At 29.6% G+C, this 25,365-nt stretch overlaps 5 protein-coding genes across 5 annotated transcripts in view; all 5 read right to left on the reverse strand.

Moving 5' to 3' along the window:
- LOC122712540 (mannosyl-oligosaccharide 1,2-alpha-mannosidase IA-like) overlaps positions 1-25,365 on the reverse strand; it is a 147,794-nt gene that overhangs the window by 46,080 nt on the left and 76,349 nt on the right. The window contains exon 4 of the mRNA XM_043932263.1: positions 23,787-24,002. Coding sequence (XP_043788198.1) covers positions 23,787-24,002 — 216 coding nt within the window. The remainder of the gene's footprint in view (positions 1-23,786; positions 24,003-25,365) is intronic.
- LOC122712545 lies at positions 267-3,493 on the reverse strand. The gene is made up of 9 exons (XM_043932269.1): positions 3,024-3,493; positions 2,621-2,740; positions 2,427-2,544; positions 1,818-2,076; positions 1,645-1,755; positions 1,460-1,550; positions 716-861; positions 461-593; positions 267-389 (listed from the first exon to the last, which is right to left on the reverse strand). Exons 1-9 carry the CDS (start codon positions 3,162-3,164, stop codon positions 339-341), a joined length of 1,170 nt encoding a protein of 389 aa, XP_043788204.1. The 5' UTR covers positions 3,165-3,493; the 3' UTR covers positions 267-338.
- On the reverse strand, positions 3,772-6,893 carry LOC122712544. The gene is made up of 9 exons (XM_043932268.1): positions 6,562-6,893; positions 6,213-6,332; positions 6,016-6,133; positions 5,463-5,721; positions 5,279-5,392; positions 5,094-5,184; positions 4,231-4,376; positions 3,972-4,104; positions 3,772-3,905 (listed from the first exon to the last, which is right to left on the reverse strand). Exons 1-9 carry the CDS (start codon positions 6,700-6,702, stop codon positions 3,855-3,857), a joined length of 1,173 nt encoding a protein of 390 aa, XP_043788203.1. The 5' UTR covers positions 6,703-6,893; the 3' UTR covers positions 3,772-3,854.
- Positions 7,309-10,247, reverse strand: LOC122712546. Its single transcript, XM_043932270.1, has 9 exons — positions 10,107-10,247; positions 9,769-9,888; positions 9,579-9,696; positions 9,021-9,279; positions 8,848-8,958; positions 8,663-8,753; positions 7,770-7,915; positions 7,510-7,642; positions 7,309-7,436 (listed from the first exon to the last, which is right to left on the reverse strand). The coding sequence occupies exons 1-9, from the start codon at positions 10,245-10,247 to the stop codon at positions 7,386-7,388; spliced, it is 1,170 nt and encodes a 389-aa protein (XP_043788205.1). The 3' UTR covers positions 7,309-7,385.
- On the reverse strand, positions 10,899-14,506 carry LOC122712542. The gene is made up of 9 exons (XM_043932265.1): positions 13,649-14,506; positions 13,250-13,369; positions 13,056-13,173; positions 12,447-12,705; positions 12,274-12,384; positions 12,089-12,179; positions 11,323-11,468; positions 11,070-11,202; positions 10,899-10,996 (listed from the first exon to the last, which is right to left on the reverse strand). The coding sequence occupies exons 1-9, from the start codon at positions 13,787-13,789 to the stop codon at positions 10,946-10,948; spliced, it is 1,170 nt and encodes a 389-aa protein (XP_043788200.1). The 5' UTR covers positions 13,790-14,506; the 3' UTR covers positions 10,899-10,945.

The following is a 25,365-nucleotide window of genomic DNA, read 5'->3' on the forward strand; positions in this document are numbered from 1 at the left end:
GTGAAAAAGTATAATAGAAAGAAATAAGAAAAGTGGAATAGTTTCACGTGATATATTGTAAGAAAGAACAGTATGCTATAAACAGTTTAAACTAATCGTGCTGTAAAAATTTATTTCTATATATTATTGCAATAATAAATATTTTATTAACTGGAAAATGATTAATAGATTTATAATAATAGATTTATAATAAATACAACATTATTTTGTTTAAATTTTATTACTTAAATTGTTTGTGCTTATATTTAAAAATATCCATTATTCAAATCTACACGTATAATAATATCATATAATTGCAATACTTATACTGAAGTAAAATGCCAGTAATTCGAGAATATTTATTGAATTGAATATATAACGGCACAATAGGAGAAGGATGAACTCAACATCTGCAATGTTAAAATAGTTAAAAGTGATGAAATTCAAAATAATATATAACAAAAAAAAAAAGAAAAATTACCGATGTAAAGCCAACATAAGACGGAGTGAATAAACCAGAAAGACATAACTCACAATCCATTGAGCTTCTCAATATCATAAACAATAATAGTTTTTGCGCTTTTAAAGGAATGCGATACCATGTAGAAGCAAATCTGCATATCATTCTATCATTTAATATATTTCGGCAATATCGTTATATTTTTAGTATTAATAAAATATGAATTATCTAAACGATAAAGATGTATGTAATAATATAAAAATTATTCGAACTTACAATTCGTTAAATATGCTAAGATTACTGTCAATAATTAATTGTCCGCAATGATTATTATAAAACGCGATCATTAAATGATACATAACTATAAGAATAGAACCGAAGATTTCTATTCTACTGTCCATAGTTATTATTGCGTTATATAGCTATGAAACAATCAAAAAATATATTTAGTTTCATATTTTCAATAGTAAATAATCGAAAGAATATCGCGATTGTTTCACAAAATGATATACAAAATATATGTTATATTATGCTAAATATATACTCCTATACTTCATATTAAAATGATAGATTGTTACATATATTTTGTAAGAGGCTCATGAAAAAAAATTAAAAATTTTATCCATTAATAGTTAATAATAAATAACATATTTTTTTTCAAGAAATGCGTACTATGTTTTTTCAAGGATGGCGTTTAATATTTGTCGAGAATTTGGAATAGTAAGATGAAGTGCGAATGAGAGGTGACAAAAAAATAAATACTAAACAATAATCGTGCAAATTGGAAACTGTATCAAGATGTATTAACAAGTGTTTTGAATTACAAGATTCCGGAGTTTTAATGGTCTTTTATTTATCGAGATTTATCGTAATTATAACGATTTAAATTTTTCATAATTTTAATAAAATCTAATAGAATTTCAAATTAAATTCCGCTTACAGTGGTATATTTAAGATTTTAATACGTAAGAAATTTTATAGTTGAATTAAGGTGAATAAATCTTCATTAGAAATACTTACGCGATATAGATTTACAGAGAATGAAAGTATGCATACAATAATTGCCATTAGATATTGCGTTGCTGTATTATTTGTGGCTAAATTAATATGTCTTCCAAATACAATGATATAAGATACGTGAAAAATTAATATTATTTAAAAACTTGTAATTATTATTATGTACCATAATATTTTAATTTACCAACTCGATAGCGTGGCAATGAATGTCCACTACTCGATGTATGTCTATAAGTTTCAAATCTATCTTAGTCAGATTGGGCATACTGAGATCCTCAATTATCTTTCGTATTCGATAACTAAAAAAAATTCAGAATATTGACATGGATAAAAATATGTGCAACATAATGAAGTAACTTACCTAACTATATTAAATCGTCTGCATATATAGTAACTAAAAATATTAGTTAACGATTCTGTACTCGTTATAGATAATAATCCGAATAATAGATTTAACACGAAATTTAAGATCAAAAATATTTTAATATAGGCGTTTTGATCGCCGAAAATGAATGAAACGTTGAAATGAGTGCGAGATTCGTTTAAAGGCATGATTATATCCAATATTAAAGGATTCACTAGGAATATGATAGTCGCTGCAATAAAAGCGAAAGACACGCCTAGAATTTGAAAGTGTTATTTAATATTTCACAGTTACATATAAATAATGTCGTATTTTTTAAATTGTTTTTATTTTGAAGAAAAAATTGTAATATTTTCAGAAAAATGTTATATAATAAAAAGCGAGAGAGTAATTATAAAAATTAATTAAAATATTGAAAATTATAAAATATTGTAAAATATTTCTTAATATCTTTATTTGATAAGATACTCTTTTAAAGATACTCTTTTATAATTTAATCTAATCTTTTTTAATTTATAATAGATATATAATTATATTTGAATAGTCATGATGACTACGAAAGTTATTTATATTTTACGGATTAACGTGCATAAAGTGATTTCTTACAACAAAAAATATGGATGATGTGACTGGAAATATCGAGATATTTCGTTTGTATTTGTATTTCTGTCGTGTCTTGTAACAGATGTTCCTCTGTACGGATGTAATCGAATAAATGTTGTAGCTGTACAAAAATAGAAACGTACATATGTATAAATGTTCAATAATTTAAATAATTTTATTTTTTGAATTTCACTTACGTATGGAAAAATTGTAATATAATAAATATATCGTAAAAAAAATAGCAGTAAAGGAAAAGTCGCAGACAACGTAACAACATAATTTCGTAATGTAGTTTCAGAGTTTAGGAGCACAATAATCTAAAAAATTTAATTTATTATATTTCAATTACGATTAAACATCGAAGAAAAGATTATTTTCATAATCTTTAAATACTAAAGAAAATAATTTCTTTAATATATTTATTAATTTATTTGATTATTTAAATAAAATAATTTCTCTAATATTATTGTAGAAAATGAAGTATTTTAAATTTATCTATAATATTCTCATAATAATGTAATTACAAATTTTTAGATCAACATGTTGAAAAAAACGTATAAAATCACTATTGATAAAGAATAAGAATGGAATTTCCATTACCTGAAATATTATACCGATAAGAAAATACAGTAATAAACATGTTCTCTGAATCCATACATAAACTGATTTATCATATGGCCACAGTCCTACAATTTTCAATATTGTACGATAGATATAATATTGTTTGTCGAAAACATCCATGTTCCTGGTTAGATGTCAACTGCAGTGTGGAATTCGAAAGATAATTTGACTACATCTCGGCTTAATGTATTATTTACACGATTATTTTTCCGTCTTGTATTTTCATAATATAGCCTGTCTATAGTGACAGACTATATAATGTCCAATAATTACGATAAACTGCAATCGATTTTGACTCATTACTAAGTGATTCTCCATAACAGATAAATTTTCATTCATATATTTTCTTTTCTTATTTCTTATTTTTCTTATTTTTCGATTTGAAAGTAGAGAATAGATGCATTGTCAGTAATCTTACAATCGTCAGTTGCTTAGGACGCTATTCCTCTGTAATGCTAAAAAGTTAAAATATTAAAAGAATTATAATAGAAATAAATAAGAAAAGTAGAAACATTTTGAGTGAAACACAGTGAGACATAATTGTTATCGTGTAAATAGTTTAAACTAAAAGTATCGTAAAAATTTGTCTACACATATTTTTGCAATAATAAATATTTTCTATTTTAATTCCAGTAACTGGAAAACAATCAGAAAATTTGATATCAGAAAATTTGAATTATAACATTTTTTACTCATTTTATTATTCAAATTGTTTGTGTTTATTTAACAAATATTCAATTCAAATCTATGCGTATAACAACGATACCACATGATTGCAATATTTATATTTTGAAGTAAAATGTCAGATATCTATTGAATCGAGTATATAACGGCACAATAGGAGAAGGACGAACTCATCATCTGCAATGTTACAATAGTTAAAAGTGTTGAAATTCAAAACGATGCAGTATATGAAATAGAAATTACCGATGTAAAGCCTACATAAGACGGAGTGAATAAACCAGAAAGACGTAATTCACAACCCATTGAAGTTCTCAGTATCATGAACAATAATAATTTTTGCGCTTTTAATGGAATGCGGTACCATGTAGAAGCATATCTGCATAGTATTTTATCATGTAATAAATTCCAATATCGTTATATTTTTAATACATCAAATTCATAACATATGAGTTATCTACACGATAAAGATGTAAATAATAATATAGCAATAATTCGAACTTACAATTCGTTAAATATGCCAAGATTACTGTCAATAATTAATTGTCCATAATGATTATTGTAAAATGCAATCATTAAATGATAGATAACTACAAGAGCAGAACCGGAAATTTCTATTCTATTGTCCATAGTTATTATTGCGTTATATAGCTATGAAACGATCAAAAAATATATTTAGTTTTATATTTTCAATAGTAAATAATCTAAAGAATATGTCACAAAATGATATACAAAATATATGCTACATTATATTTAGGAGCATATATGCACAATATATGCTCCTAAATGATATTCTTCTATACATCATATTTAAATGATAGCTTACATACTTTTTTTTTTCTTTTATAAAAGACATGAAAAGAAATTAAAGATTTTAATGTATAAAAAGAATTATCGAAATTCATTCATAAAGTAGAGAAAAGTATATCATTGAAGTTTCTATTCGATTCTTTTCGATATCTCAATCCATTTCCGAGATACAACAATTTTCCATACCATTTAATACAGTGCAGAAATTATGAAAATGCTTATGGTAGTCCAATGACATATCCTTTTTTCTGACAAATTGTTGTTTTTTTTAAGCGACGATAATCTCGCAAATTGAAATTATATCAGGTATTTTAATAAACATTCTAAGAACCAGATTCCGCGGTCCTAATGATCTTTCATCCATAGAGCGAGAATAATTATCCTCGAGGTTAGAGAAATTTAAATTTTTTTTTAATTTTAATAGGATTTATTCGAGTTTTAAAGTAAATTCCATTTATAATAATCTTATCAATGATATATTAGAGAGCCTAAATCTAAGATTTCGAAAATTTTTTAGAAATAAGATTGATAAATCGTACAACATTAAAAAATACTTACGCGATATAGATTTACAGAGAATGAAAGTATGCATACAATAATTGCTATCAAATATTGTGTCGCTCCATTATTTGTAGCAAAATTAATATGCCTTCCAAGTACGACAATATAGGATACGTAAAAAATTAATATTATTTAAATTATTGTTATTATTATTATTTTTCATAATATTTTAATTTACCAACTCAATAGCGTGGTTATAAATGTCCACTATTCGATGTATGTCTGTAAATTTCAAATCTATTTGCTTGGACAAAATAGGCATACTAAGGTCTTCAACGATCCTTCGAATTCGGTAACTAAAAAATATTCCAAATACTTACAGGGATAAAAATAAATTGAAAAATGCAACATGATCAAGTAACTTACCTGACAATATGAAATTGTCTGGATATGTAATAACAAAAAATATTAAGTGAGAACTCTGTACCCATTATACATAATAATCCGAATGACAGAATTAACATGAAATTTAAGATGAAAAATATTTTAATATACGCGCTTTGATCGCCAAAAAGAAATAAGACATTGAAGTGAGCACGAGATTCATTTAAAGGAATTATTATATCCAATGTTATAGGAATCAGTAGAAATACGATGAATGCTGTAACAGCAATAAAACTCGCACCTACAATTTTAAAATATTATTAAATATTTCAAAATTATATATAAATAATTCTGTATTTTTAAAATTATTTTTATTTTGAAAAAAGAATTGTAACATTTTTAAAAAAAGTTGTAATGAAAAAAAAGAAAGTAATTATAAAAATTAATTAATATATTGAAAATTGTACAATATTTTTAATATTTTGACATTATGATATTACTTTTATAATAGATATGTAATTATATTTAAGTAGTCATAATGACAACGAAAGTTATTTATATTTTACGAATTAATGTGCATAAAACGATTTCTTACAGCAAAAAATGTGGATAATATGATTAGAAATATCGAGGTATTTCGTTTGTATTTGTATTTCTGTCGAATCTTGTAACAGATGTTCTTCTGCAGATATGTTATCGAACAAAATTTCTGCCTGTACAAAAATAGAAATGTACATATGTATAAAATGTTCAGTAATATAAATAATTTTATTTTTCTCGAATTTCACTTACGTATGAAAACAGTGTAATACAATGAAGATATCGTAAAAAAAATAACAGTACAGGAAAAATCTCAGATAACGTGATAACGCAATTTTGTAATGTAATTTCAGATTTTACCAGCAGGATAATCTGAAAAATTATATTCGTCAAATTACAATTAAATATTAAACAAGAAAATATTTTTTTAATCATATTTATTGATCATTTAAATAAAATATTTTTCTAAGTATTATGGAAAACAAAATATTTTAAATTTATCTATAATATTCTAAAGTTAATGTATTCAATTTTTGCATTAGCATGTTAATGTAACGTACCAATTATTAATATCGATAAAGAATAATCAAAATTATATTACCTGAAATATTATACCGATAAGAAAGTATATTAATAAAGACAATCTCTGAATCCATACGTAGATTGAATTGTCGTATGGCCATAGTCCTATAATTTTCAATATAATACGATAAGTACGATACTGATTGTCGAACACGTTCATTGTTCTGGTCAGATATTAACTGTCACGTAAAATTCGAAGAATCATCCGTCTATACCTCGGTTCAATATATTATTCACATTATTGTTTCTCTATCTCAAATTCTATAATGTACTCTTTTTGTACTTATAGACTGTTATATGTGAAAATTATAGTAAATTGCAATGGATCGATTTTCTTCGCACTCATTACTAAACGATCACTATTTCATAACAAATTTTCATTTATATATTTCTTTGACTTTTTTCGTATTTTCCTATTTTTCGATTTGAAAGAATAGAAGCTTTGTCAGTAATCTTACAATCGTGAGTTACTCACGACACTATTCCTTCTGTAATGTTAAAATATTAAAATATTAAAATGTGAAAAAGTATAATAGAAAGAAATAAGAAAAGTGGAATAGTTTCACGTGATACATTGTAAGACAGAACAGTATGTTATAAACAGTTTAAACTAATCGTGCTGTAAAAATTTATTTTCATATATTATTGCAATAATAAATGTTTTATTAACTGGAAAATGATTAATAGATTTATGAAATACAACATTATTTTGTTTAAATTTTATTACTCAAATTGTTTATGCTTATATTTAAAAATATCCATTATTCAAATCTACACATATAACAATATCATATAATTGCAATACTTATACTGAAGTAAAATGCCAGTAATATTCGAAAATATTTATTGAATTGAATATATAACGGCACAATAGGAGAAGGATGAACTCATCATCTGCAATGTTACAACAGTTAAAAGTGTTGAAATTCAAAATCATGTTGTATAATAGAAAAAGAAGAGAAATTACCGACGTAAAGCCTGCATAAGACGGAATGAATAAACCAGAAAGACATAACTCACAATCCATTGAGCTTCTCAATATCATAAACAATAATAGTTTTTGCGCTTTTAAAGGAATGCGATACCATGTAGAAGCAAATCTGCATATCATTCTATCATTTAATATATTTCAGCAATATCGTTATATTTTTAACGTAACAAATTGATAAAATATGAATTATCTAAACGATAAAGATGTAAATAATAATATCAAGTATTCGAACTTACAATTCGTTAAATATGCTAAGATTACTGTCAATAATTAATTGTCCATAATGATTATTGTAAAATGCGATCATTAAATGATAGATAACTACAAGAGCAGAACCGGAGATTTCTATTGGATTGTCCATAGTTATTATTGCGTTATATAGCTATGCAACAATCCAAAAATATATTTAGTTTCATATTTTCAGTAGCAATCTAGAGAATGCAATTTTAGTAAAAGATACAAGGGACATATTATGTTAAACGACATCCTTATATACTTGGTATGAAAATGATAGATATTTGTATACTTCAATAGTGTACAACTTTTCATATAAAAAGTAAAGAGACAAAAATCAAAAATTTAATAAAAAGAATTATAAAAATTCATTCAGAAAATAAAGAAAACTACCATTGAAATCATCAACCAAATTATTCTTATTTTTCTCAACATCTCAATTAATTATCGAGATATAAGGACTTAAAATTTCCATTACATTTAATGTAGCGTAGAGTTTATGAATGTGACCGAATTTTTTTTCAATTATGTACTATGTATTTTCAAGGATGGCGTTTATTATTTGTCGAGAATTTGGAGTCGTAAGATGAAGTGCAAGCGAGAGATCCAAATAAGAGACAAAGAAATAAATAGTAAATGATAATCTCGCAAATTGGAAATTGTATCAGGATATATTACAAAGTGTTTTGATTAGAAGATTCCGCGATTTTAATGGTCTTCTATTCATCGAGAATTATCATCTTCGCAATTATAACGATTTAAATTTTTCATAATTTTAATAAAATCTAATCGAATTACAAATTAAATTCAGTTTACAGTGGCATATTGAAGATTCTAACACTAAAAAATTCTATGGTTGAAATAAGATGAATAAATCTTCATTAAAAATACTTACGCGATATAGATTTACAGAGAATGACAGTATGCATACAATAATTGCCATTAAATATTGCGTCGCTGTATTATTTGTGGCTAAATTAATATGTCTTCCAAGTACAACGATATAAGATACGTGAAAAATTAATATTATTTAAAAATTTGTAATTATTATTATTTATCATAATATTTTAATTTACCAACTCGATAGCGTGGCAATGAATGTCCACTACTCGATGTATGTCTGTAAGTTTCAAGTCTATCTTAGACAGATTGGGTATACTGAGATCTTCAATTATCTTTCGTATTCGATAACTAAAAAAAATTTAGAATACTGACATGGATAAAAAGATATGCAACATAATGAAGTAATTTACCTGGCGATATTAAATCGTCTGCATATATAATAACTAAAAATATTAAGTGACAACTCTGTACTCATTATAGATAATAATCCGAATGACAGAATTAACATGAAATTTAAGATTAGAAAGATTTTAATATAGGCGCTTTGATCGCCGAAAATAAATGAAACATTGAAATGAGTGCGAGATTCGTTTAAAGGCATTATTATATCCAGTGTTATAGGAATCAGTAGAAATATGATGAACGCTGCAACAGCAATAAAACTCACACCTAGAATTTCAAAATATTATTAAATATTTCAAAATTATACATAAATAATTCTGTATTTTTAAAATCATTTTTATTTTGAGGAAAAAATTGTAATATTTTTAAAAAAAGTTATAATGAAAAACAAGAAAATAATTATAAAAATTAATATATTGAAAACTGTAAAATGTTGTACAATATTTTGAATAATTTTATATGATATTATTTTTTTATAATAGATACACAATTATATTTAAGTAGTCATGATGAAAATGAAAGTTATTTATATTTGACGAATTAATGTGCATAAAGTGATTTCTTACAGCAAAAAATATCGATAATATGACTTGAAATATCGAGGTATTTCGTTTGTATTTGTATTTCTATCGAATCTTGTAACTCATGTTCTTCTGCAGATATGTTATCGAACAGAATTTCTGCCTGTACAAAAATAGACAGTACATATGTATAAATGTTCAGTAATATAAATAATTTTTCACGAATTTCACTTACGTATGAAAACAGTGTAATAAAATGAAGATATCGTAAAAAAAATAGCAGTACAGGAAAAATCTGAGATAACGTGATAACGCAATTTTGTAATGTAATTTCAGATTTTACGAGCAGGATAATCTGAAAAATTATATTCGTTAAATTACAATTAAATGTTAAACAAGAAAATATTTTTTTAATCATATTTTTTGATTATTTAAATAAAATATTTTTTTAAGTATTATGGAAAATAAAATATTTTAAATTTATCTATAATATTCTCAAGTTAATGTATTCAATTTTTGGATTAGCATGTACAAATTACTATTATCGATAAAAAATAATCAAAATTTTATTACCTGAAATATTATACTGATAAGAAAGTACGTTAATAAAGACAATCTCTGAATCCGTACGTAGATTGAATTGTCGTATGGCCATAGTCCTATAGTTTTCAATATAATACGATAAGTACGATACTGATTGTCGAACACATTCATTGCTCTGGCCAAATATTAACTGTCACGTAAAATTCGAAGAATCATCCGTCTATACCTCGGTTCAATATATTATTCACATTATTATTTCTCTATCTCAAATTCTACAGTGTACTCTTTTTGTACTTATAGACTGTTATACGTGAAAATTATAGTAAATTGCATTCGATCGATTTTCTTCGCACTCATTACTAAACGATCACTATTTCATAACAGATTTTCATTTATATATTTTCTTGACTTTTTTCGTATTTTTCTATTTTTCGAATTGAAAGAATAGAAGCTTTGTCAGTAATCTTCGTGAGTTACTCACGACACTATTCCTTGTGTAATGTTAAAATGTTAAAATATTAAAATGTGAAGAATTATAATAGAAAAAAAAAAAAAAAAAGTGGAATAGTTTTACGTGATACATAATAAGACAGAACATTATGCCAGAAAGAGTTTAAACTAATCCTGCGGTAAAAATTTATTTCCATATATTATTGCAACAATCAATATTTTATTAACTGTAAAAAAACGATTAATAGATTTATGAAATACAACATTATTTTGTTTAAATTTTATTATTCAAATTGTTTGTGCTTATATTTAAAAATATCCATTTTTCAAATATCCATTATTCATATCTACGCGTATAACAATATCATATAATTGCAATACTTATACTGAAGTAAAATGCCAGCAATATTCGAGAATATTTATTGAATTGAATATATAACGGCACAATAGGAGAAGGATGAACTCATCATCTGCAATATTACAATAGTTAAAAGTGTTGAAATTCAAAATCATGTTGTATAACAAAAAAAGAAGAGAAATTACCGACGTAAAGCCTGCATAAGACGGAGTGAATAAACCAGAAAGACATAACTCGCAATCCATTGAGCTTCTCAATATCATAAACAATAATAGTTTTTGCGCTTTTAAAGGAATGCGATACCATGTAGAAGCAAATCTGCGTATCATTCTATCATTTAATATATTTTGGCAATATCGTTATATTTTTAGTATTAATAAAATATGAATTATCTAAACGATATAGATGTAAATAATAATATCAATTATTCGAACTTACAATTCGTTAAATATGCCAAGATTACTGTCAATAATTAATTGTCCATAATGATTATTGTAAAATGCGATCATTAAATGATAGATAACTATAAGAGCAGAAATGAAGATTTCTTTTCGATTGTCCATAGTTATTATTGCGGTATATAGCTATGAAACGATCCAAAAATATATTTAGTTTCATATTTTCAATTTCAGTACGTAATCTAGAGGATATTGCGATTATTTCACAACTGACATACAAAATATACACTATATTATGCTAAATATGTCATTCCTATACTTCATACTAGAATGATAGGTTGTTACATATCTTTTGTAAAAGGCATGAAAAGAAATTAAAAATTTTATGTATTTCCGAATAACATTTTTTTTTCAAGAATTGCGTACTATGTTTTTTCAATAATGGCGTTTATAATTTATCGAGAATTTGAAATAATAAAATGAAGTGCGAGAAGTCTGAATAGATGACAAAAAAATAAATAGTAAACGATAATTTTGCAAATTGAAAACTTTATCAGGATATATTAATAAGTGTTTTGAATTACAAGATTCCGCGGTTTTAGTGATCTTTTATTCATCGAGAATTATCACCTTCGCAATTATAACGATTTAAATTTTTCATAATTTTAATAAAATTTAATTGAATTACAAATTAAATTCAGCTTACAGAAGTATATTGAAGATTCTAACACGTAAGAAATTCTATGATTGAAATAAGATGAATAAATCTTCATTAAAAAATTTAATTTAATTTTAATTAGACTTACGCGATAGAGATTTACAGAGAATGACAGTATGCATACAATAATTGCCATTAGATATTGCGTCGCTGTATTATTTGTGGCTAAATTAATATGTCTTCCAAGTACAATGATATAAGATACGTGAAAAATTAATATTATTTAAAAATTTGTAATTATTATTATTTACCATAATATTTTAATTTACCAACTCGATAGCGTGGCAATGAATGTCCACTACGCGATGTATGTCCTTAAGTTTCAAGTCTATCTTAGGCAGATTGGGCATACTGAGATCCTCAATTATCTTTCGTATTCGATAACTAAAAAAAATTCAGAATATTGACATGGATAAAAATATGTGCAACATAATGAAGTAACTTACCTGACGATATTAAATCGTCTGCATATATAGTAACTAAAAATATTAGTTAACGATTCTGTACTCGTTATAGATAATAATCCGAATAATAGATTTAACACGAAATTTAAGATCAAAAATATTTTAATATAGGCGTTTTGATCGCCGAAAATGAATGAAACGTTGAAATGAGTGCGAGATTCGTTTAAAGGCATCATTATATCCAGTATTACAGGATTCACTAGGAATATGATAGTCGCTGCAATAAAAGCGAAAGACACGCCTAGAATTTGAAAGTGTTATTTAATATTTCAGAGTTACAAATAAATAATGTCGTATTTTTTAAATTGTTTTTATTTTGAAGAAAAAATTGTAATATTTTCAGGAAAATGTTATATAATAAAAAGCGAGAGAGTAATTATAAAAATTAATTAAAATATTGAAAATTGTAAAATATTGTAAAATATTTCTTAATATCTTTATTTGATAAGATACTCTTTTAAAGATACTCTTTTATAATTTAATTTAATCTTTTTTAATTTATAATAGATATATAATTATATTTGAATAGTCATGATGACAACGAAAGTTATTGATATTTTACGGATTAACGTGCATAAAGTTATTTCTTACAACAAAAAATATGGATGATGTGACTAGAAATATCGAGATATTTCGTTTGTATTTGTATTTCTGTCGTGTCTTGTAACAGATGTTCTTCTGTACGGATGTAATCGAATAAATATTGTAGCTGTACAAAAATAGAAACGTACATATGTATAAATGTTCAATAATTTAAATAATTTTATTTTTTGAATTTCACTTACGTATGGAAAAATTGTAATATAATAAATATATCGTAAAAAAAATAGCAGTAAAGGAAACGTCGCAGACAACGTAACAACATAATTTTCTAATGTAATTTCAGATTTTAGAAGCACGATAATCTAAAAAATTTAATTTATTATATTTAAATTACGATTAAACATGAGAAAAGAATATTTTTATAATCTTTAAATACTAAGGAAAATAATTTTTTTAATATATTTATTAATTTATTTCATTATTTAAGTAAAATAATTTTTCTAATATTATTGTACAAAATAAAGTATTTTAAATTTATCTATAATATTCTGATAATAATATAATTAGCAATTTTTGGATCAATGTTGAAAGAAATGTATAAAATTACTAATGGTAAGAAATAATAATGGAATATCTATTACCTGAAATATTATACCGATAAGAAAATACAGTAATAAACATGTTCTCTGAATCCATACGTAAATTGATTTATCGTATGGCCACAGTCCTACAATTTTCAATATTGTACGATAGATACGATATTGTTTGTCGAAAACATCCATGTTCCTGGTTAGATGTCGACTGCAATGTAGAATTCGAAAGATAATTTGACTACATCTCGACTTAATGTATTATTTACACGATTATTTTTCCGTCTTGTATTTTCATAATATAGCCTGTCTATAGTAACAGACTATATAATGTCCAATAATTACGATAAATTGCAATCGATTGACTTTATTCGCACCCTTTGCAAAAGGGTTTTTTCATAATAAACATTGATTTTAAAAATTTTAATCAATATAAAATCCTCGAGTGTCTTTTCTTTGTATTGTCTTTTTTGTCATTCTTTTTTTTTCTACATATTAAAGTTCTTGATGATGAGTAGTATCTTCCGATTACTTCCGAAGATAATATTTTGCTATATTTACATTCTTTGTGTCGTTATTTTGTTCAATGAAAAAATGATAAAAATTGTTTGCATTAATTGTATTAATTTAACAATATTAATTGTGTTGTATATTGTCCTCATATATGTTATAATATAATATTTTAATTAATATTTTAAATTGTTGTTTGTAGAAATTATCTTTAACAAGAAATTTTGTTTTTAGGAGAATAATGCGACGTGTAACGTGAACGAAATATTTATAAACGATGGTTTATAAATATAATTTGATTTTGTTATTATTGAGATAAATTTGTGACGAATAACTAGCTAATTGTAACAAGATAATTGGAGAGAAGATATTTATGAAACTTTTGCTTGAAGAAATAAGCATAAAGCGGATAAATAATATACAACAAGGATCAATTGCATCGAGATGGAAGGAATTCAGGTATTTATCGTTTTTTAATAATACTTCAAAGACAAAAAAAAAAGCGGGAAAAAATCTCATTATCTTCTTAATATTAGAAACTTCGAACATAATTTATGAAACATGGAAATGTAGAAATATTTTTATAAAACGTAATCACAAATTTAAAGAAAAAATTGTTTCTAACCGTTAAACATTTTACAAGAATATCAATTACAAAAAGAAAATAAAAAAATATCTCTTCAATGTATCTTGCATAAGAAATAATAATCGCGCAAAGAAAAATTCTTGGTAATTTTTCGAATTCTAATCAAATCTCGAAAACGAATAAAACATGAAAAATTGCACAATGCAACATTATCATTCTAAAGAATAAAAACGTGGGACACGCGTATATAAACGCAGTTTTGCGTCCACAAAACCGGCGTCCATTATTCCCCGATCAATCCAATATTTTACACTCATTATTCTACGCACGTGGGAAAAAACGTTTCATTTTATACATCACCGATCTCGAAAGGGTACGACGATGGCAGGAACACGAATCATCGTGCCTTAAACTCGACGCGAGTAGGCGTATCTATATCGATACTTGTGCCATGACACTCCTTTCAAAAAGACCCTCGAGGGGTTCAATCGAGAGGCTGATCCTTTGTATTTTACACGGCGCGAGGATGTAATTTTTCTTCTTAACGACCGCTCGATTGTTGTCTCCACCGACGTTCCTGCAACGACGGTGTTTCAGTTTTTTTTTTTACACGCGACATCCGCGAGGAATCGAACTTACAGATATTTCACAGGTATCCTGATTTACGTACGCAATATTCGTGGTGGAAGCTCCAATTAATCGATTTTATATATATATATATATAAATTTTTTTTTCATAATTTTGTTTTCCATTATTCGATCGGCACGATTTATGACTTGGAAGATCGTAGAAAACTAAAAAACGTGTAATTGATGAAAGTTGAAATTATAATCCAAATATCGAGCAGACATAGACGTGTATGGAATAATACATTTCAATTTGTCAATGATTCTTTTGAAACTGTGTGTACAAAATATTTGCAACGTTCGAAAACAAAAATTTCGAAAAACCGGATCGCGAATAAGATCAGAAATTATTCTTCCTTACTTAATTTCTATATCGCTCTCATAAATAATAATAATAAGAAGGAAACATAATGGGGGCAAACAAAATTCTTACATTTGGCCAAAATGTTGCTCTCGAAAATCGACTTGCGACTTGGGTCCTCAATCATCACCTCAAACTCTACCCTCATCGTAATTTCATCTCTTAAAAATAACACTTTTCCTCGTGAAACCTCCTTCATTATTCCCCGAAGTACGAAAGAGATAGCGATTCCCTCTACCCGTCCACCGTTTCATATGTGAATCGTGATGCCAAACCGACTGACACACACACATACACACGCACGCACACGCAATATTTAAGCATTAACTGGCGAGCACAAGTTCATTATCCGTGTGATGCTTCTCATTGAGCCACTCGGCCGGATTATCGCCCGACTAATTTGCGAACATAAAGGAAACTGACGCGCAATTTCATCGTCCGCGTCGAATAGGGCCTGATGACGGGTTTCGAGAGTAGTAGTCTTGATTAAAGTCAAGGCGAGGAGGGGGCGAGGAGGATTAGTCGTCGATGACTCGACTTCTCTCCACTTTCGATCTCTTCTTCCTCTTTCGATGGCCGGGCCATCCGAGGAGGGATTCATAAAGGAAAACGATGACTTTGCTAATTACAGTGCGCTCGTTGGATAAGAACGGTTTGGGAATCGGTGATGTTGTACGGTAACTCGCCCGATTAGCTCGTAACCTTAATTGTGGCCAAGGATTTGACGTGATCCTGATTAACCTTTTCAAACTGTTTGATAAATACGTATCAGAGACGATGTTCGGAGATTAAGAGATTCGTGGAGTTAAAGATTAATTGGGAGTTGGACAAGGATGACACTCTAACTCTAAACGGTTGAATTTTGAAAAAGTGAAGCTGAAATTTAGCTTATTATCTATTATTTTAATTTTTGAATTTTTTTTTTGAGGAGGGGGATAAAATTGGGCCTGTTAGAAATCTTGTTGGAAGTTTGTTTTAATAAATATTGTGTCCTGAAGTAGTTGTCTAGTTAAGTATTTATATTGTTATAGGAAACGTTTAAACAATTATAATTCAATTTATGTAAAGGCAGTATATGCAATCAGATATTTATAATTTTGAAAAGAAAACGATAAATAAGTTTGATATTTCTAGCTTACTTGTAAGAATTATTATATAAGTTCGATTATGTATCCATCGGAGCAACAATTTATCTTCACAAAGATAATAACAAATACTTTCCCATTGAAAATTACCACTTTTGTCTCAACATTTAATCTCAATTTACAGGATCCTAGGTAAACTTTGGAACCTGATTGACCTGATTTAATAAGAAATGTACAAAAAACTTTCGATTTCTTTAATGAAACGTTCCTTCCTTTCGAGACGAAACACGCAAGACATTGGTGGACGTGGAAAAAGGAAAGATATTTTTAGATTCGTCGGTTCGTGATTTTATTCGTGAAACGGGCGTACAATCGGAGGCGGCAAGGTCGACTATTCAATGGCAGTAGGTGTCTCCGGAGAACGGCGAGCGAAAACAAGTTGGCCTGTTTAAAAAGGCGTGCCTGGACCATGGCTGGCCACAAAGGCGCCGAAAACGGCTGCTCTTCTATGGAAAGGGACTTCATTAAAAATGCACCGGCAACTTCGGTGCACGCACTGTCTCCAGGAACAATGCGTGCACGAAATATGCGGACTGGCGTCAAGAGGATCGAACGAATGCGTAAGGAGAAGCGTTTGCTTTTATGGTATATCGAGGATAAAGTTGAATTTTATGCAAATATCAGGTTGTCCTATAAAAATTTTTCACTTTCGAAACCTTCGCGATTTCATTTTTTTTATCTGAAATAATGATCGAGACGTATCATGCTCGTTTGATTTAATGATATTTTGTTATTTGTAAAATTGTATTCGAATCTTGATCGTGGGACAATCTAATAACTTCTTTTTTATATAAATAAATCGAATAAATGGAATCTATATAGTTTATTTCTCTTCTCGTAAATTAGGTTACGTCGAGATGATCAGCAATTACTCGATTAACAATTATACGATTTATCAACGTTGTTTGGCTGACACAATTTTCCAATTTACGATTATTTCGTTGCAACTTTATCTATACCGTTACATCATTCAATCATAGATGAGGTGAGTTTTTCTCATTTATCTATAACATCTATGTTAATTTTAATAATTTTTCCAATATATTATCTCATCCATTTTTTAATATCGTTATTAATATTTCTTAATAACAACTAATCCTATTACTTACAATATTAAAAATAAAACGAGGCTAAAATTCGCTTCAATTTTGCGTCAAAATTTTCTTCCAACAAACGAAATTCAGATAAACTCGTTCACTCGTACGGTGAGTTCTCAATAGTTCAACAATAAGCATGTGTTCCCGGATTCGATGTAGGTAGCCCCCGATTCCGTGCGTGTGGACCCCGCCTAGCACATAATGCGACGCGGTATTTCGTTTTAACCCGCGATGCAGTTAGGGAGCCAGGTCTTCCTCGTCGAATTTATCGCCCGTCCGAATCGCGGACCAGTCCATATAACCCGTTCACGATCGGTTCCCACCTTGAGAAGAGAGAGAGAGAGAGAGAGAGAGAGAAAGATATCTATATATATATATATGTCCAAAAGGAAGAAACGGTGTTTCTCGTCTCTCCTTCCACCCTTTCTATCCACGTTGCTCTCTCATCGCACACACACACGCACAGACCGAAAGCACTGTTTTCATTCTTTTATAAATCTTGCAGAGGGTAATATATATCGGCGTATTCACGGGTGTATTCACTCGCGGCCGCGTTTCATGCGGCCGTATCCTTTTTGCATACGCGCCCGCATTGAAATTGATTTCGGCCAGGCCGATGGGGTGCGCTTCGACGGCCACCGGAAAGATTAATACTCGCCCTCTTTCGCTCCCTGTTTTTTTTTTAATCAGGACTTGTTGTTCAGGGCAACGCGTGGAAAAGCACACTTTACATTTACGCGTTTAGAACATTTCTTGATTAATTGGCGAATCAATCAGGTGATGCTGAAGCGAACAGTCTAAGTTTCAATACAACATAAAATCCTAATAAATTTTCTAAAATTCGATCTACGTTCATATGTACATTTTTTAATTAACGTTTAAACGATGTGTTTGAATTATCTCGACAAAAAGAGTTCGTTGTTTGCCAGATCTACTTTTCAGAGCAATTTTGAACTTAACGTTCGTGGATTTTTTTGGTAGGATTAAGTTTCAAGATGAAATTGAAAAGAGAGGTTTCAATAATTTTAATTGGAAACATGACGAAAATAAACTAATAACTGCAACAATTGTTCCTTCTTTCGTTTTGAGAATAATATCAATTTTTTTCTATGGAACGATCTGTAATCAGAACTGTATCAGACTTTATGATTCTATCACAGCCACGATCCAGTCGAATATTGCAGATCGGTGTTCAATCCATGGTCACGTTCTAAGATATCGGATAACCCAAACAGTGTCCTTTTTTCTTCACTTCACTTTGTTTCTTCAATTAAAATTTTGCTTTCAAAAATAACTTTTATATTTGCTTCTTTAAATCGAATACGTGTATTGCAGATACGCGTTGATATATTTTTAATCCTCACAATACACGTGTATTTACTACGATCCATATAAATATTTCGATACATTAAAAAGTTGATTGTTTAATACATTATTTTAGATATAAAAATTTTTAACTTTTTTCAAATCATTGATAAATATACATACAACGATATCACGGCAAATTATTTGCCGTGACAAATGAGAGGATATTTTTGACGATTGCGATGAAAGCAAAATTCGATATTTTTTTCGGGCGATAGTCTCTCGTTATACTCGTGCTTGCAAAGCGGTTTTTCAGAGAGAAAATCGTTCCGCCAGGAAACCGCTGACTAAACGTTTGAATTTCAATAGAAATAACGGTTTAATTTTAATGGAACAAACTTGTTTGACAAAATGTTCTTTCTTTCATCGTTTCGAACGAGAATCTATCACATAGCCTCGAACGTTTATTTTGATGCTATGAAATTATATATTCCGTTCTATATTCGATTACAAGCGAACAAAGTAGAAGATTTATTGATTGTGTCGCACGATTGAAAAATAAAGAAGGAAAAAAAATTTTTCGACAGAGATTCCTCGAAAGGAAGAGAGGAAATATATATAATCATCCGAGGAAGGAAGTTGGAGAATGTAACGCACGAAGAAGAGAATTGCACAGGTGTGAAATATTATCCAGGAATTTTGGCAAGAACAACAGAGCAATTTACGTGCACGAGTTTGCAGCTCGGTGAAGTGACTAATACTCCTCCAAACTTATCCGTTTAGGAATCCACCATAAATAGTTGAGGTTGGCACAGATCAGGAAAATGTTTGACGCCCTATTATCCACGCCAGGAATCGAAATCCTCCAGAAATATTTCTCTCAAGGAGTTAAATATTCGAAGCTTAAATCTCGAATTCCTTTTTTGGCCAACACGTTTTCGTATTCTCATTGAACTTTTTCACCTTAATTCGCAGAATCTATCGAATGGAAGAAAATCTCCTCCTCATTTTTAAATAAAACAAAATATATATTGTAATTTCAATTTTTAATATTTTAAATAAACCGTGTTTATTTTAGTGTGTCTATTCAGACTTAAATCAGTTTAACAGATTTAATTTGAACGAAGGAAAGAAAAAAAGAAAAAAAAATAATAATAATCTAGATTCAAAATATGCTCTTACATTTATCGCGCATTCGATTCACAAATACGAAGTTCCAAAAAACGATTCCAAACTTTCCCCAGACACATAACAAAGCAACCCTCCTCCCCCTCCATTCATTAAAAAACGGGTGTCTTCGCACAGCTGGGAACCTATAGGCACGAATCCAGTCACGGTGGTTGATACGGCAACTTATCCACTTAGGAATACGCCCCCTAATACCGGAGGGATGGTCATGCTGGGGTGAGAATCGGTTGGGCGGTTTGGAGAGTTTCGCAGAAGTAACGGTGGCTGTTACCAAGTTGGGATAAACCGAGCTAAGTTCTCCTGGCTGGCGCTATTGGTTGCCTACCGACGAAAACGAAGTTTATTCTCTCCCTCTCTTCTCGTTCCACTTCCAAGGAATGATCCAAAGGACACCGATTTACATAACGATTGGGTTAATTAACGGGGAAGAGGATGTAACAATTGAATTGTTAATCGAAAGGATACCTCGAATATTTGGGACAATCGTCATCGACGACACATTTTGGAAATTAAAAATTAAGATGAGTTTCCTAATCGAGGTCTAACGGATTGAATTCGATGTTTAAGGATGTTGAAATGTTTGGAACGTTAACGAGGTGTTTATGGTAGGCCAATATGGGAGGAGTTGTCGAGTTGGGAGATGGATCGAAATTTGTGCATCTTGGGTGTGCTTGTTTTTGCCTGTTTTGTCAAGGTGCGATAACATGTTTCGTACATGTTTGTTGCGACGTTAAGGAAATATTTTTGAAGAGAGAATAATTTGTTATTGGTGTTAATAAGAAAAAAGAATTAAAAGGAAAAGAGTATTATTTCTATGGAAATAATATTTGCTAATATTATTTATGTGATAATAAATCTACAAAAAAATAAATAAAATGGACGACGACGCGTAAATTATAAAATAATTTAACGAGCCAATACTCGTTTCTCGATATTAGCGAAACGAGAATAATAGTCAGTGTATATTATATCGAGGAATTTTTCATTTATCAACCGGGTGAAAGAGCAAACGTCGACAAAAGAATGTTGATATTAATATCGCCATAGAGGCAAAAGGTACGCGAGGAGGATAATACTATTTTTTATTACAGAAGAGTGAACTAGGAGGAATAAAAAATTTTGAATTGAATATCAATCGCTGTACGCATCGTTTCTTTTTTTTTTTTTTACTACGTATTTAATATTCTATTCTATGAAACAATATCTTTGTATCCCGCATATTGACATATTTAATTCGTTTAAAAAAAACTTTTTTTTGAACTCGTTCGGGAATAATGCCTACTTTTATTTTCAATTAATATTTTTTTTAAAAATAAAAAAAAGAAATTAAATTCACGATACCAAATATTCTCTAATAATCCATTCACGTAAACGCAAAATATAATTTCTTTTCATCTTTTGCCAAACTTTTTTCAACCATTACGCCATAAATAATCGAGAAGCAAATTTCAATCAGCAAGAATCATCTTTTCTTCTCCGAAAGAGAAAATTTTGTAAAAAAAAGAAACGCGTCAGAATATATTCTTCCCCTTTTTGTTTCAAATCGATACGACCCCGTCCCCGTCCCCGAGATATAGCCCCGATATTTCCAAACGAAATATGATAATTTTTCCCTTTCGTTTACGTTTCTTTCTCGCTCCACTCTCGCTACTCGCTGTCACTATGACCTATCCCAACCACAGGCGCCCTTGCCCTGGTCAACGGCAGACGCTGAATCAGCACTTTTTTCCCCCTCCCCACTATGCACTACCATTACTACGCGATATACGCTATTTCAGGAAACAATATAGGTCACGCGATTTTCGTCCGCCATTCAGAAATCTTAGCACGCTTCCAATATTAAACGCTTCCATCCTATATCCGGGCAAATTGTTAATTCGAGACAATTCGATTTGAAACGAAGAAGAAACGTTTCTCCTGGACATTTGTTTCTTCCTCCCTCCTACAAATATTCAATTCTTTACTTCGATTCTTTTTTCTCGATATCGAATTTAAATAAACGGATGGTATTTTTCCTTTTAAATTTGAATTTTTTTTCTTTGACGCGTCCCAACTGGCAAGTTTCACGCCCAACGGAATAATTCATCGCGGAATCATTTTGTCGAATCGTATCTTAATCTAAAAGAAATATATTTTAGAAGGAATATTATAATAATAATAATAATAATAAAAAACTGGATATTTTTACGTATTCTACGATACAAAAGTTCTCGATGATATGATTTCCCGGCGAGAATTAATCCGACAGCCGTGTAAAATATAGAAGATTGAAGATTGTACCCCCGACCTGGGATTAGGATTTAAAGCGTTTCAACGCGGCTGCTGCTCCCTGCAGATAAGATTTTCATTGTCCGTCAAGGTCGTGGAATATTTGTTCGATCCCTCCTTCCTTCCCTTGAACGGTCTCGATTCTCAAAGGATTACCTTGAATCCCCGTGGGAACTCTCCCAGGGACGAACTCTCCCCGTGAACCCCCTTGTTTTTCTTATTTCTATTTGCTCATTCCTGCCTCTCGCATTCTGTCAACGACTTCGCGTAATATATCTTGGCCTCTTTGTTCAAGATTGAACGTTCATATCGCCCTCCCCGTTCCGTAAAAACTTGGCACGAAAATGTTACTATACTCGATAAAAATTTTACCACCTTTGAAACGTCAATCATCACTCTCCTCCATTTGCTTTTATTAATCACGATTTTTATTCTTCTCTCTGCTTTCGAATTCTATTTATACGTAAGAATTCGATGAATTCGAGTATATTCGTAGGTTCTCAGAATTAAAAAAAAAAAAAAAAACTTACTTATATTCCTAAGATATTCCACTTCCTTCCAAAATAGCTGCTCAAAATTGTCGATTCGAGGATTTTGGAGGATGATCGGACTGTCTCGACACCCGATTCACTTCTCCTTTGAATAGCGACGCCTTACGGCCATCGACCAAAGAGTAAACACATTTCCACGAAGTTTGGAGGAAAGGAAAAATCGTCATCGTGGATTTAAACGCACGAATTTCCGTTCGATAAAATTGCTTTGGACGAGCGCGTGCTGACGTGAAAGACTTTTATAAATCAATGATCGCGCCGATTTATTCGAAAAAATAAAACTTCGCATACTTCATATGAATTACTACTACATACTACTACATACAAATTACTACTTCATACTATTACATACGAAAATTAAATTTAAAATAAATTCTAAAAATTAAAAATATATATACTCGTTCTAAAATATATATTTATAAATGTCGTTTCAACTAGTATCCAGAAATTCTGGATTCACGATTTCGAGATAGATACTCTTCAACTTAACCGTTTATAGAATAATTTGTATTCGATTGGATGAGAATGGGGAAGTAGAATTAGGTACTCACGATATCGAAGTCGAGGTTCTCGGCTATCCAGTCCCGGCCTTGCTTGAATTCGTCGTGAAGGCCCATGATGTACAGAGTGTCGAGGCCATCGACGATGGTCGCCCCCATGTTCGACGCGCCGAAGATGCTTGCGCTGTGACCCCTCTTCGAGATCGGTCTCAGCTCGTTCTTCCCCCAGGCGTATCTCACGTAGTTGTCCCAGCCATGTTTCATCATCTGTGCGCATAAAACGAGTACACGGAATCAGATTAATATATATTATCCTTATTTTAAGAACGATTTATCGCGCGTGAATATTCGTTCGTTCTTCGAGGTGTTTAAGAATTTGAGAATTTTAAAAAAATTGTGAGGATTTGTTGTTATTATTATTATATTGTAACAAGTATATAAAAGAAACTTTTATCGAGAGGATTAAACCTTTATATTATTATTTTTTAAAACAATTCTCTTTTCGTCTTCTCTTCCATTCATTTCGTTTCGTATGAAAATGTTGTATTTATATTTTTTAATTATTATTCGTATTCTGATTTTCTATCAGAGCAGTTTTTCTTCGATCGAAAATAAAATTTCGATTAACCGACAATTCGATTCTGAATCGAAGTGGAATCGAATAGCAATAATATTACATCGAATTGAAAATTGAAATTTTAATGCAGAGATTGTCGTCATTTTGAATTTTTTCTTCTTTGTATTTTTAAATTCTACAGGTGTCTACAGCCGCAACGCGATTGTTAATATTTTAAGAGAAGTTACGAGCGGACGTGGTTATAGCCGGGTAGATTGCATCGTGCACGCGTATTCACCTGGGTAATTACGTGGAGAAATAAGTTTCCGTGTGAAGAGCAGGAAAAACTGATGTGTGGCGAGTCAAAGACACCATCAACTCCTCCAAGTGATTCACTTCAGCCAACTTCCTTTTCTCCTCTTTGCGCTTTCTTGCGAAGAAAAACGCGCTTCCGTTTTGCTCGCCTGCGTTTTCATCCTTAAAACGCACGTGCCGCGCTCGTTCTGAGATTTTTCCAAGAAAAATAACTCGTTTCGATTTGTTGATCTCGAAACGAAAATCGTTCTCTCTTTCTTATTATTATTGTTATTATATTTTTTTATCAGCAAGATTAAAACTTGGAGAAGAAACCATTATACAAAATACTTGATTTAAAAAGGGAAGAGAAATTTCTTTTCGAAAGATTTTCGAAAATTCTAAGCAAATTTCAATAATAATGATTATTTCTAAAGAGAACTCAAATTTCCCTAATTGAAACCGAAACCACGATCGATCGATTAATAATCACAAATTGAATTTGCGAAAATTCAAAACGTAAATGCAAAAACTATAAAGGCCTATCTAATTATCAAACAATCATGGCCACGTATCATCGCATTAAAACTCGATCAAAATCGTATTAAATCGAACCACCTCGTTCAAAATTACGTTCCATCCACCGTTACCATTGAGAGAGAAAAAAAAAAAAGAAAGTAACCACATAATACACTCTTTCGAAAGTTCATCGACGAACTTAGCTGCACTTGTTCTCGAATCCCTCTTTCCATCTTCATCCGTCATGAATATCGCGGCGTG

Source organism: Apis laboriosa, unplaced genomic scaffold, assembly GCF_014066325.1.
Source record: "Apis laboriosa isolate Shangri-la unplaced genomic scaffold, ASM1406632v1 scaffold202_cov151, whole genome shotgun sequence".
Classification (NCBI taxonomy): Eukaryota; Metazoa; Arthropoda; class Insecta; order Hymenoptera; family Apidae; genus Apis; species Apis laboriosa.